Source organism: Choristoneura fumiferana, chromosome 23 (assembly GCF_025370935.1).
Source record: "Choristoneura fumiferana chromosome 23, NRCan_CFum_1, whole genome shotgun sequence".
Lineage (NCBI taxonomy): Eukaryota > Metazoa > Arthropoda > Insecta > Lepidoptera > Tortricidae > Choristoneura > Choristoneura fumiferana.
Window position 1 is genome coordinate 10,585,054 of NC_133494.1, and position 12,464 is coordinate 10,597,517.

The 12,464-nt window shown below is 38.7% G+C and overlaps 2 protein-coding genes across 2 annotated transcripts in view; one reads left to right on the forward strand and one right to left on the reverse strand.

Moving 5' to 3' along the window:
* Nucleotides 1-2,005: 2,005 nt before the first annotated feature.
* Nucleotides 2,006-11,577, forward strand: LOC141441227 (nuclear envelope integral membrane protein-like; the record flags this gene model as incomplete). Its single annotated transcript, XM_074105899.1, is given in 7 exon segments — nt 2,006-2,156; nt 2,159-2,233; nt 4,082-4,248; nt 5,205-5,420; nt 6,427-6,551; nt 7,270-7,431; nt 8,638-11,577. Coding segments are annotated over 7 exon segments (1,077 nt in total), but the record flags the coding sequence as incomplete, so codon positions are not given.
* The window catches only part of LOC141441228 (succinate dehydrogenase [ubiquinone] flavoprotein subunit, mitochondrial-like), an 18,446-nt gene continuing 17,052 nt past the window's right edge, over nt 11,071-12,464 (reverse strand). The window contains 1 exon segment of the mRNA XM_074105900.1: nt 11,071-11,158. Within this exon segment, the coding sequence (XP_073962001.1) occupies nt 11,071-11,158 (88 nt within the window).

The following is a 12,464-nucleotide window of genomic DNA, read 5'->3' on the forward strand; positions in this document are numbered from 1 at the left end:
CGCTTAATTTGCTTTGGGCTAATACGGCACTGATATATATATAATTAAAATAATAAACTGACTAACTGACTGTTGATATATCAACGACAGCCCAAACGCTGTACCTAGAGACCTACTTTATGCCCCGGTTCCGAAGTACTCGTCAAGACGACAAACGAGTCAAACTCGATGTGGTCGTGTCGTTTATCACAGAGTTCCTATGGTCACCCGCTAGCTTTATCATCAGATCAACTCCATGTAGTGTACATGCGTGTAAAATTTCAGCTCAATCGGTTGAAGATATCCACTTCAAATTTGAGTTGAAAGATTCCACCCGAGCAAACATAGTTACATACACTGCAAATAAATATAATGCTTGTAAAGTTTTTGTTAAAAATTTAATTTTTAATACAAGCTTTTTCGCCGAATGTACTTTTTATTGACTGTACTTGAATTGTCGTCTAAACTACACATCTGTACCAAATTTCAAGTCGGTACTATTAACTATTGAGGAGAGACGATTCTGACAGAACCACCAAGTTGTCACTACCAGATTACTGTATTGTCACCAAATTTACATAAGTATGCCAAATTTCAAGTCGATCGGACCACTGGAAGCTAGCTTCCAAGATTTGACCCACACACACAATAAATAAATAAATAAGCAAACAGGGCAAGCTACGAAAAAGCTTCTAAAAATAATCGCCGAAATGTAAGCACTTGTGCAAGTATTTGAATAAAAACAATTTGAATTCTCATCCTCCTTGGTTCTGGCTGTTTGCTTCAAAACCATTGACAGCGCACGCCGCGCGCAGTTTTTAAAAAAAAATTGCAGGCTGTCTGTCAGCAAGGTTCATTCGCGGAAATTCGGCGGACTTCGTATGTTGTGTAATTAAATAATAAGAAGCTCGACTAGTGTGAATAAATTGTAAACTGTTATAAACTTGTAAACAGTTTAAAATACTTAGCATGATTTTTTAGTGTAAAAAACAATAGGTAAACATAGTGATTAATACGGTGTAGATTTGGCGAGCCCCTATCAAAGTTGGCTTCATTGAGGTTTGTGGTTCATAAATTGCTTTATTAATTTTGCACAAAAACGAATACACCACACAGTCAGACAGTCAGTACATTATATTATCGAAGCTTTATAAAACATTAATTAAATCGCAACTTCAAGGTAAATATTCAAATGACATAGCTACCGCTTGCTAGGCGACTCGGTAAATAAAATAGAGTGACGGCAACTCCACTACACTTTTGTTCCATGTTCTGTTGTTTATCTGTTTCGTTTTACTGATATGCTTTCCTGTGCGTGTGACAAAGACAAGGCATTTGTCAATGTTGTGGAATTCTGGCAACGTTTATCTTTTATTAGCAATTTAGAAATGGCTTTAAAAATTAATTTTAATCAATATTTCTCTCTGATTATTAAATTTAATAGAAAAAACAACAAATACTCGCTGAAAGTATGATATTCCATCAGATTTGTTCCGTTTTCGCGAGTGATTTTTGCACTTTTAAAGACGCACGTGGCATCGTTACGCTTGCACTGACAACAACGTACTGAGAAAAAAGAAGGCACATTTACCAAAGTGCGCTCATTTGGCTCGGACATATTCGGACGCGCGACTGTGGATCTACAGTTAATACATCAGTGATGCAATCAATATATTTGACTAAAATAAATGACATCTTAAAGAAATCCCAGTAAAATGATTTAGTTGGGAAATGATATCAGTGCAAAACATTGAGTTGGGAAATAACATTTCGCCTAAATAAAAATATGGGATAAATAGTTTGGGCTATAATTTGCTTTATAATTTTCGCCAAAACATTAGTAAACCAAAAAAACCAAATGTACTTACACAAAAACAAATAATAATCGATTAAAAATAAATGTTGACTTGATATTTTTTTATAATTTCTGAAAAGTACTATATTGTATTACATTTTTAGAAAAAAAAAGCTTTACATATTTAGAAAGCTGCTAACTGTAATTAGTGCTCTCTTTTAATTTCAACTTTGTTTCTGTACTCAGTTTCATATCAGAATAAAAAATGACGAGTTCAGCCAGTACATTGGTGGGTCGCCGGAGGAAGTACACAAGGAATACACTGAGGACAGCTACGGCTGGTCGGTGGTCAGCCCGTTCCACAAGCGGACGTCCCGGACGATGGCATTGACCTGTTCAACACCACCTGCATGGCCATCAACACCAAGCATAAGCACAGCATTGAGCTGCAGATCATAAGTAAGTTCATCAGTTACATTAGGGTATCCATTGATTAATAAAAACGTTTATGGAATACGGATAAAACAGGTCTCCTTCGTAATCCATAATATAGTTTGTCCTAAACTCAAATGCCATAACACTTTTGCCATAAATAAACACTTTTGACATATCATACTTTGGCCATAATGATCTTGCCGGTGAAATTCCTGGCACGTGAGGTATCCCATCTTAGGCCTCTAGGTTGGCAATGTGTCTGCAATACCCCTGTTGTTGCAGATGTTTATGGGCGGTGGTGATCTCTTACCATCAGGAGACCCACTTGCTCGTTTGCCATCCAGTCGAATAAAAAAAAAAATGTCCTAATAATCAAAAGCCATAGTATCACATGTCCTAATACTCTTAATCCCTAATATTTTTGTACTAATATAGTAAGACAAAACTTACGAACTAATAATATATAAATTTTTTTTTTTTAATCTATTTTAACGAGGCTTGTACAACTAAAGACTTGCAGCCTCATGGGGGGTCAGATACAGTTACATCTCTTGTGCAGACCCTAGTCTCTGGATGCAAAGGCCCGTCTGATGAACTTGTAAATCCGCGTCGCTTCTTCTGAAAGTGGATGACTCAGAATCACATTTACACTTCATTCCACAGATCCATACCATCCAGATACCGTTTTCTGTATCCTTATTCTGATCACATCCAGACAGAAAATGAAGGAGGTCTTCAGTCTTATTCACCTAAACACAAGGTGATTGTACACTCTCATCAAATTTAGGAAATAATTTAGTGAATGTGACAGATCGCCCACGAAATGCAAGCACAAGTAATTCCTGGGAAGGCTGCACAATCAAACAGGGTATTGTATTTGTTCAAAAGTATATAACCAAATGCCCTTTGTTTCAGATACTTGTTAAAATATTTGCCATTGTCATTACACTTGCCTTGGCTAAAACATCAATTCTGTACCATAAGGTTTACATCCATCTCACCCCTCTTGAAAATGCTATGTTACTAAACTATCAGTTGCTCATTACCCAGCTAAACCCACATGAGTGGGATCCTTGCACAACGATTTGGACACAGTTGTAGTGCAACCTGTGTATGATTTTTAGGATATTGTAGGCTATCGGCATACCTGGAGCCCGAGCACACCGAGCACGGTGTTGAAGTGCACTCCTGGAGTCAGTTAGGATAATTTTTTATTTCTTTCCAATCTACAGATAAGAAAGGCTTGCAGGGCTACCAGTTCAGCTCTCATAATACAATCTCGTTGTGCAATTAATTAGTTTTGAATTATTGACTGAGGATCAAAAATGCAGCACCACACCCTTGCTTTGGACCCATCGTAACAATTTATAAAATCCCATATTCCTCCACATTTTAATAACACTCTGCTTAAGCAAGTCACATGTACATTTCTTTTTGGTAAATTAATCCTCATCTACATCACACTTAATACAAGAATGAATGTCAATATACGATGTCCAAATGTCACAGAAAAATGTCAATATTGGCTCTGGTGCAAATCCACATCCTTAAACAAATTGTGAATGTGACTAGTACTGGCTTAACTTTATTATTCCAATAACTCTGATCACATTGTACGGAGCTGTTCCAGAAGGTCAGATACCTTATCATTGATCTCGAACAAACTCCCACCAGTTGTGCCACCATTTGTTGGGAGAGGCGGTAGCAGAGTTCATTCTCATCAACATGACAATACATCGCTTTCTAGTACTAACGGTCTCTGAGCTTATCCGCGGACAGACAGACATGGTGAAACTATAAGGGTTCCTAGTTGACTACGGAACCCTAAAAATTAGCCAAGTATTGGGGTCTGGTAATTGGGTGTTATTCCAGGGGTGGACATCTGGCGAGTGCTGCTGATGGTGGCAGGGCTGGTCACGGTGTGGGCGTCGCGGCCGCTCAGCAGCAACCCCGTGTTCTTCTACCTGTGCGGGGTGCTGCTCGGGGTCTCCGCTTCCTTCATGCTGCTGGTCTACTACGTCAGCAAACTGCTGCCCAGAGTAAGTCGAACATTATAGGGTGAGAAATCATACACATTAAGGATTTGTATTTATCAGAGCTGTGTGTGTTAAATATAATATAACTAATAGAATAAGGTTGTGTTTTCACTAGAGATGTGCGAGTAGCCAAGAGACTCTTTATTGTGACATAGTAAGCGATACAGAAAACAGATACACAGAAAAAAATATTACAAGGTGAGCAATAGATTGCGTGTAGCGGGCTTTTTTGTAATAAGCGAGCGGGGTGCGATCAAGCGGACTGAGTGCTTCGCAAGACATTCCTCGCGAACATCCTTCTTTTGTTTTGTATATGGAAATCCTTGCTCCACTGGAGCTGCGCTGAGCGAGGACAGATAAATGAAGAATTTCTAATGGTTCACGATAAACACATTCCTCGCAACGCACCCTTATACGTTTATTAGGTATTTAAAATTTTTCCAAGGCAGTTGGTTTTTACAATCTTTTATGTATAGTTTCACCTGTCCCATATGGTCTCTGTCAAATTTTGCAAGTTAAATTTGACCAACTTCCAGTAGTCAGATTGACTTGAAATTTGAAAATTCATGTAAATCGCGTGACAATACAATAATCTAATAGTGACATCCGGGTAGTCCGGCCAGGATTGTCTCCGCAGGACGGAACTCTTCAACGGTTAATAGCATCGACTTGAAATTTGGTATGCAAATGTAGTTTGGGTGACAATGCAAGTACAGCCAACAAAAAGTACAATCATCAAATAAGCTTGTATTAAAAAAAAAATTATGGTTAGGTTATTTTTGTAATAACTCTTTTTTTGATGTGTTGTTTCTTCCATAATTTCTAAATTCCATTTAGTGGTTGTCTGGAAGAGATCGCTTTTAAGCAATAAGACCGGCTATTGTTTACCCTGCATTTAGTGTCCATATAATAATAATTAATAAATAAAGATTTGTATTGTATTGTATTTGTGATTTCAGAAAACTCTGACATACGGGGTGCTGATTGGCGGGTGGACGGTCGGCGTGTACATATTCCAGCAGCTGTGGGAGAACGTGCGCTCCATAGTACTGTCCTACCAGACTTACGTGTTCTGGTACACGCTGGCAACAGGCTTTGTGAGCTTCGTGGTCTGCTACCGGGTGGGGCCGCCCACGGACAGGCGGAGCAGGAACCTGGTCATGTGGACTTTGCAGGTTGGTTATGGAGGTCGGCATTAGGGTCGATCGATAATCGATCGATGGTATATTGTATTCCAATCCAATTTATGAAAAGTGTAACCAAAGACGCCGTTAACCCGACCACAGACATTTACTGATGTGAAAATCTAGAAGCTATTGCAAAATAATTCATCTGTTCAGTAAATCGATTTAATTCATTAATTGAATAGATAGAAAGTATTTTTGTCTATTTTATTATTTACAATACTTGATTTAATACCAAAGATTGTTTATTCAATTACAAAAGCAGTAAATATTTTTTATTTTTAATATAAGTAAATAAAAATCGCTTATTCATCTATTTTTAACCCGTCGCGCGACCAACGACATTTCTGGGTAGTTTTGGACTAGTACCCTATGTTAAAGGGTGAACGGGACTAGTAACAAAAGTTGACTAATCACGAGTACTTACTTACATACGCGCCACTGTGGCGCGCAGGGCGGGACAAAATGGACGGGTTAAAATGACAAATTTTCCACCATCTCTACGCTAGTCTATGCTACTACAGATTATACCCATGTTTCATTCAAGAAATAACGCCAGATTTTGACGAAGATTTTTCAAATGAAAAATAAATATTGATTGAGAAAAAAGTGATTAGACGTCTAGTTAAAAGACAAGAAGTTTATACAAGAATTTTGATGAAATCGGTTTGTTTACACTTATAATAAATTGGATTGGTATAACGTATAGATTGGAACAGTCGACGTCGATCTATAGTTTCTACTAGGCCAATCGCTTGATGGGGGAATGCAGCAGATCGATCGTTGCTACTAGACCAATTAGTGTATCCGTCGATCAGCCAACGCTACCAAACCAACCGATCGATGGTATCGAACGATCAATTAGCTTCAGTAGTCTTGAGTAAGCTAGTTTAGAAACCAAGATAAATACGAACTTTGCTGACAGGGATACTATGGCAAAACATTATTGAATAGATCTGTACATATAATGAGTAACCCCCCCCCCCCTCCTTGGCAGGGTGTGGGCGTGCTGATGATATTTTTCAGCAGCTCGTACCAGGAGGCGAGCGCGGCCGCGGTGTTGCTGGCACTACTCGTCAAGTACTTCCCGCAGTCCGTGCTCAACGCCGTGCAGGGATACTGGTCAGTACAAACCCTAAATAGGAGCTTCAGCCCAATATCCTCTCGTTTTAAGAGGTCTGTGCTCAACTGCCACGTTTATAAGACGTTTATGCTTAGATAAACATAGAAAAGTGAAGACAAGGTTAAGTATCATTCGTTTACTTTTGCAGACAAGACTAGGATTCCTAGGAACGAGGTTTTTTTTTACATAAAGCTGACCTTTGATTGACTCCTACTTATCTCACCTCATGAAAAGAACAGATGAGGCTAAAAGTGTATCCCACTGGTTCAGTAACAGCGTATACCCTTGCCTAGCCTTGAAGAGTTCTAGGTTGTATGTATCTATCCGGAAATACAGACGATGGGAGCGAATTCCATTTCTCAGCAGTTCCCATTATGAAAGATGAAGTGAACGCGACCAATGGATTACTAACTACATAAGAGTGAGGGGCACATCGCTCGCAGAACAGATAACCGTTGGGGGAGAGAAGTTCTGGAGTGGCGACCGCGAATCGAAAGACGAACCGATGGCAGCTTAGGGCCCCCGGCCCCTACTTGGTGGACTGATGGCATCGTGAGAGAAGCGGGCATCCGGTGGCAAGTGGCGAGTTGTCATTCTAAGGGGGAGGCCTTTGTTCAGCAGTGGACGTCTTCCGGCCGATGGTGAAGGGTGAAGACACTCCCCTCGTCTAGATGACCTGTGAAAAATTTTCTAATCATGACTAACTTCCTTTGGCAGGCGTCGCAGGTTCCCGCCCAGGCCGCGGCTGCTGACGAGCGAGGAGTACTACGAAGAGGGCGCGCGCGAGACCAAGCACGCGCTCGAGAACCTGAGGAAGTACTGCTCCAGCCCCGACTGCGCGCAGTGGAGGATCATGCTCAAGCTTAACGACTCCAAGAGGTTGGTCACACACGCTAGAGTTCCCAGCCGTTTATCTTTACTTGCCCGAATTTCAATTGCCATACCAACGTTTGCCATAAAATATATAGAACCGTGCTGTTTTCAGGATTTTTTAAAATGTCATCATATATAATGCAGTAGGTTAGGTTAGGTTAGTTTAATATCAACTCTGAAGAAATTACTATTTCAGAAATAGATTACTTTATGGCAAATGAAAATTCTAGAAAACGATACATTCGGGCATATGAAATTCGGGCAAACGATAGAGAACCGTTCTACTAAACGATTGTATCGTTCCACCTTAAGGCCCGTGGTCGCGGCCAGCGGTCATCGCTAGATGTTGTCACTGTTCGCGACCGCGTTGCGCCTACTTCGCCCACACAATATTGATGAGTCAGAGTGGGCTTTGTTTGTATGTATGTCCATTCCTTAGGTACTCGCTGCAGCCTAAACGGCTGGACGGATTTTAACATACATATAATAAGGTATCATTAGATTCGTCATAACTGTCGATTTCAATTGACGTCCGCGAAAAAATGATGGCGGGGAAATAAAAAAAAATGTATTGTAACAATATAATATGGATATGCCGTGGTGGCCTAGTGGTTTGACCCATCGCCTCTCAAGCAGAGGGTCGTGGGTTCAAACCCGGCTCGCACCTCTGAGTTTTTCGAAATTCATGTGCGGAGTTACATTTGAAATTTACCACGAGCTTTGCGGTGATGGAAAACATCGTGAGGAAACCTGCACAAACCTGCGAAGCAATTCAATGGTGTGTGTGAAGTTCCCAATCCGCACTGGGCGTGGGAACTATGACCCAAACCCTCTCATTCTGAGGGGAGGCCTGTGCCCTGCAGTGGGACGTATATAGGCTGGGATGAATATGGATATCAAATGAAAGCTAAAAATTAGCCCATTAGAATGGGCTTATTATATGGGTTATGTTATAATACTTTAAATCTACCATTTTTACAGAAATATCAAAATAAGTGTGAAATAAAACTATAAATAAAAAAAAGCATTAAGCCCAACTACCTTAAAAATACTAAAAAGAAGTAAACAAGTCTAGTGGGGGTGGAACTGTTAAATAGCTAACCTAAAGTTCAACAGGTAGGACCAGCTTAAATAATCTTAGTACCTGCCTAATATTGTGTGTGCCTTCATATTGTGTTGTATTATAGTTTTATAGTGAACCACCTCCCACAGGTTCGCATCGTTCGTGGAAGGCGAGTCGCACCTCAGCGACGAAGAAGTGTTAGGCTACGAGGCTTATGCCTTCAGCACGGAGCCGCGCCGCAAGCCCGCGGCCAACTCGACCGCCATCGCCAGCCAGCTGGACTTCTCGGACGATGACGATGATGATGACATCACTGACGATGAGGTGTGAGACACAGGAACTTTGAATGCCAGCTGAGTGTATCGTCACTCCATAGAGTGGGACACTGCTGACTGTTCTGGACTAGCGAGTCGTGACCGCACGAAATGGTGGAAAATTAAAAAAAAAATAGGATTGTCAATACATTTCATAGATAAAAAAACCTTTGTTCCCCGTAAATATCCAGCATGGGCAGGGCCTAAATTATTTCTTAATAAATCGCCGAGCCCTTGCCGAGAAATACAATAATATAATAATATACTCGTAAATGTTATATTTTACGATTTATCCATTAAATTGAGCAGATTCAGTTTTTGTTACTAGATATTTGTAATCAATAAACTTCTTGTAAATAACGTTTGACGTTATTAAATGTTTAATCGCAGAAAGAGTTGTTTTCCGTTTTGTAAAATTTTAGTTAAGTAGTGTGATTTGCTACAATGTTAAAAAAAATCGTCTAATTGAAAGCACATAACAATGTCAATTCAATTCTGATTTTGGAATAGGTTAAAATGAAATTGCAGCATAAGGTTAAACTTCTTGCAAAGTCGTTTGCAAGTGAACACCATACTTTATGGATAAGGTTAAACAAAAGAAAGGACTGATTAGGTAGTTTTATACTAAGGTAAAAAGCAAATGCTACCTTTTTTGGCATTGTCCAAATGTTGTTCAAGTTGTTGTAATAAAACCATTTTCATTAGTTAGTAACATTTTAATTATAATAAAGATTCTCATTGTTTTATATTCATATTACTTAGGCTAGCACCACTTTAATTGTAAAAAAATAATATTTGTACAAAATATTCATCTTCATGTGTTTATTGATCTTCAGTAATATTAGTTTAGTTATCTATTTTGTGTGACATGATTTTATTTATTATAAGAGTTTGAATGTTTAACTGAATATGAATAAAGTTATATTTATTCAATTAACAGCTGTTTAATTTATTCGTAAAATTATTATGTTTAGTACATCACACTTAAAGCACCTATATTAAAATAATACTATTCAGTAAATAATTAACTTCTGGGGCAGTGTTTAACAATACATAATAATATGCCTCAATTATATTTGAAAAAGATCTTACAAAACGTTATGGCACAATGTTTAACCTTTTAACCTTATAGGACTAAACCAGAAATAGTGAATGGACCACCTCTTTTAATGCACCTGATATTTGTGCATAGGTACTTGTCGGAAAGTTTTGAACTATTCACAACTATTACATAGACATTTTATAAGGAATGTAGACGCGATTTCCTGTAATAAGCTCTCGATAATTCGACGCATGTACTTGCGTCATGGTGACGGATTGATATATTTCGGTAAATGGGTCGAAATATTGAAAGCTCACAAAAGGGAATAGCAATCTATATATCCTTTAAAATATGTATAATTTCTTGTCTCGTTTGGACTTTAATAAGTACAAAAATTACATTGGTAAGACTACATTACAACCGGAATGTTAATATCGTTCGAGACTCGTCGGTTTTTTTTGTTTCCCTGAAGTCAAATGAGAAGAAAAAGAAAACCGATCTTTTGTTTCGAGTTTTAGTGGATATTAATGTGACTTTGTTTCCTCCGAAGAGCACGCTCACGTTACCGGTCGTAAGGATGTCTAAACATGATCTGAAAGCGAATTTGCTGTCGTAGCCTTAGGGCCTGGCCCTTTTCTACGAAGTGCAAAATTCGAACTTCAATTTCATTTTCGAATTTCGTAGTAGCCTCTGTTTCACTGTTTATTCTGTTTTCCAATCTTTATTCGGACAAAACAAACTGAGACGGCACCCCAAATATATGTCATAAAATTTATTAATGAGTGGTGAGTTGGGGACACCCTTAATATCCGAAGATTGTCAAGGTAGTATTTAGCCACATTCACATTTATCTGACGCGTTGTGTGTGTCGTGACGCATCAGAACAGCATGGGCTTGGTACATTTAATATCCTCGTGAGTCCTCGCGTACTTTGTAAAGAACAAATGAACACAAAGAATAACGGCCAAAGTATACTTTAAACAAAGAACTTTAAAAATGTTTTAATAATATCCAAAATAAAGCTGATGACATACGTCTAGGTTTTAAGTACCTACAACATCTATTAAAAACGGTTAGGACACAAGAGGATACAGTTAAGTTCATGCAGCGTGTTTTGACGGCTTGTGCTGTCTCTCTCCACCCCATATTATTCGTATGAAACAGATTATTTGACGTTTTATCACGTCACGCCAGACAAATGTGTGGCAGATTGTGGCAAGTGTTGTCTAGGAGCGAGCACGGCTGGCCTTTTTGGACTTGTCGAGCGTCTGCGGCGGCGGGGGCGGCTTGGCCGACAGGTGGCGGCTGTACAGGCTGCAAATAAATGCATACAGTTATTACACGCTTTTATTTAACTTGAAAATACAAACTGAAATACAGATGCACAGAAAAACAGAAAAATAAGACCATCACTGGGAATCGAACCCAGGTCCTCGGTAATCCGTACCGCGTGCTATACCGCTACACCACTGATGGTCAACGGTACCGACACGAATTTCCCTATGCACCTCATATCTCAGCTTGTGTTTCTTACTTAGTCACTTAAGCACCTGGGACCTGGACCGAGGACCTGGGTTCGATTCCCAGTGATGGTCTTATTTTTCTGTTTTTTCTGTGCATCTGTATTTCAGTTTGTATTTTCAATTTCGGTTTTACGGGATGACCGTAAAAGTAAAAATTTGGAATTGAAATAAAAAATACAAAAAGATTCCAAAAAACCAATCTTAATTTATTTAACTTGCCTTGTTTGTCCGGGGTGTCATTTAACCCTTTTCCAGACCCGCCAATTTAGATACACTAACTGGGCAATTATTCGAGCGTTTCAAACGCCTCATTTTTGGTCACATTTTTTAACGAATACGGTATTTGACAACTGTTGAATTTACCATATCCTGTACAGTCACCAGCATTAATATCTGCCACAGCGGAGCGTGCAAAAATATCTGACACGTCCTTCCGGCCCTAGAAATAGAGTCGTATCAGATATTTATGCACGCTTGTTGTGTTAGATATTGGTGCTGGTGACTGTACGTATACTATTACTGATATTGTAAAGAAGAAAGATTTGATTGTTTGTTTGTTTGCATTGAATAGGCTCCGAAACTACAGGACCGATTAAAAAAAATCTTTCACCGTTGGAAAGCTACACTATCTGTGAGTGACATAGGCTAGATTATATTTAAAGAAAATTAGGAATCCGGACTAAAACTTCAATAATGTAACCCAAGCTGTAAAAGAATAATCATAAAATATCTTTCATCGCATGCGCTGTGGAAACTATTAAAGATAGAAGAAAAAAATGTGCTATGATACAATATTAAAGAATTAATCAATGTCTATAAAAAACTTCACGATACCATATTTCCATCTATTGTAGTTATGTCACTATAAATACTTTCTTACATTTTAAAAGTTGATAGAATCGCCGACTAAAAGGCTATTTTATTCATACCTTTGTATTAATCCTTATCTAAATAAATAATTTCATTCAAGACTGTTTCAATACTTGTAGATTACTTTTTGAATTATTTAAATCGGACCTTCCATTCAAAAGATAATACGAATTTAAAAATATCAATCTAACCAGAAAAGGCATTTACGTCGACACGCCCTGCAGGGC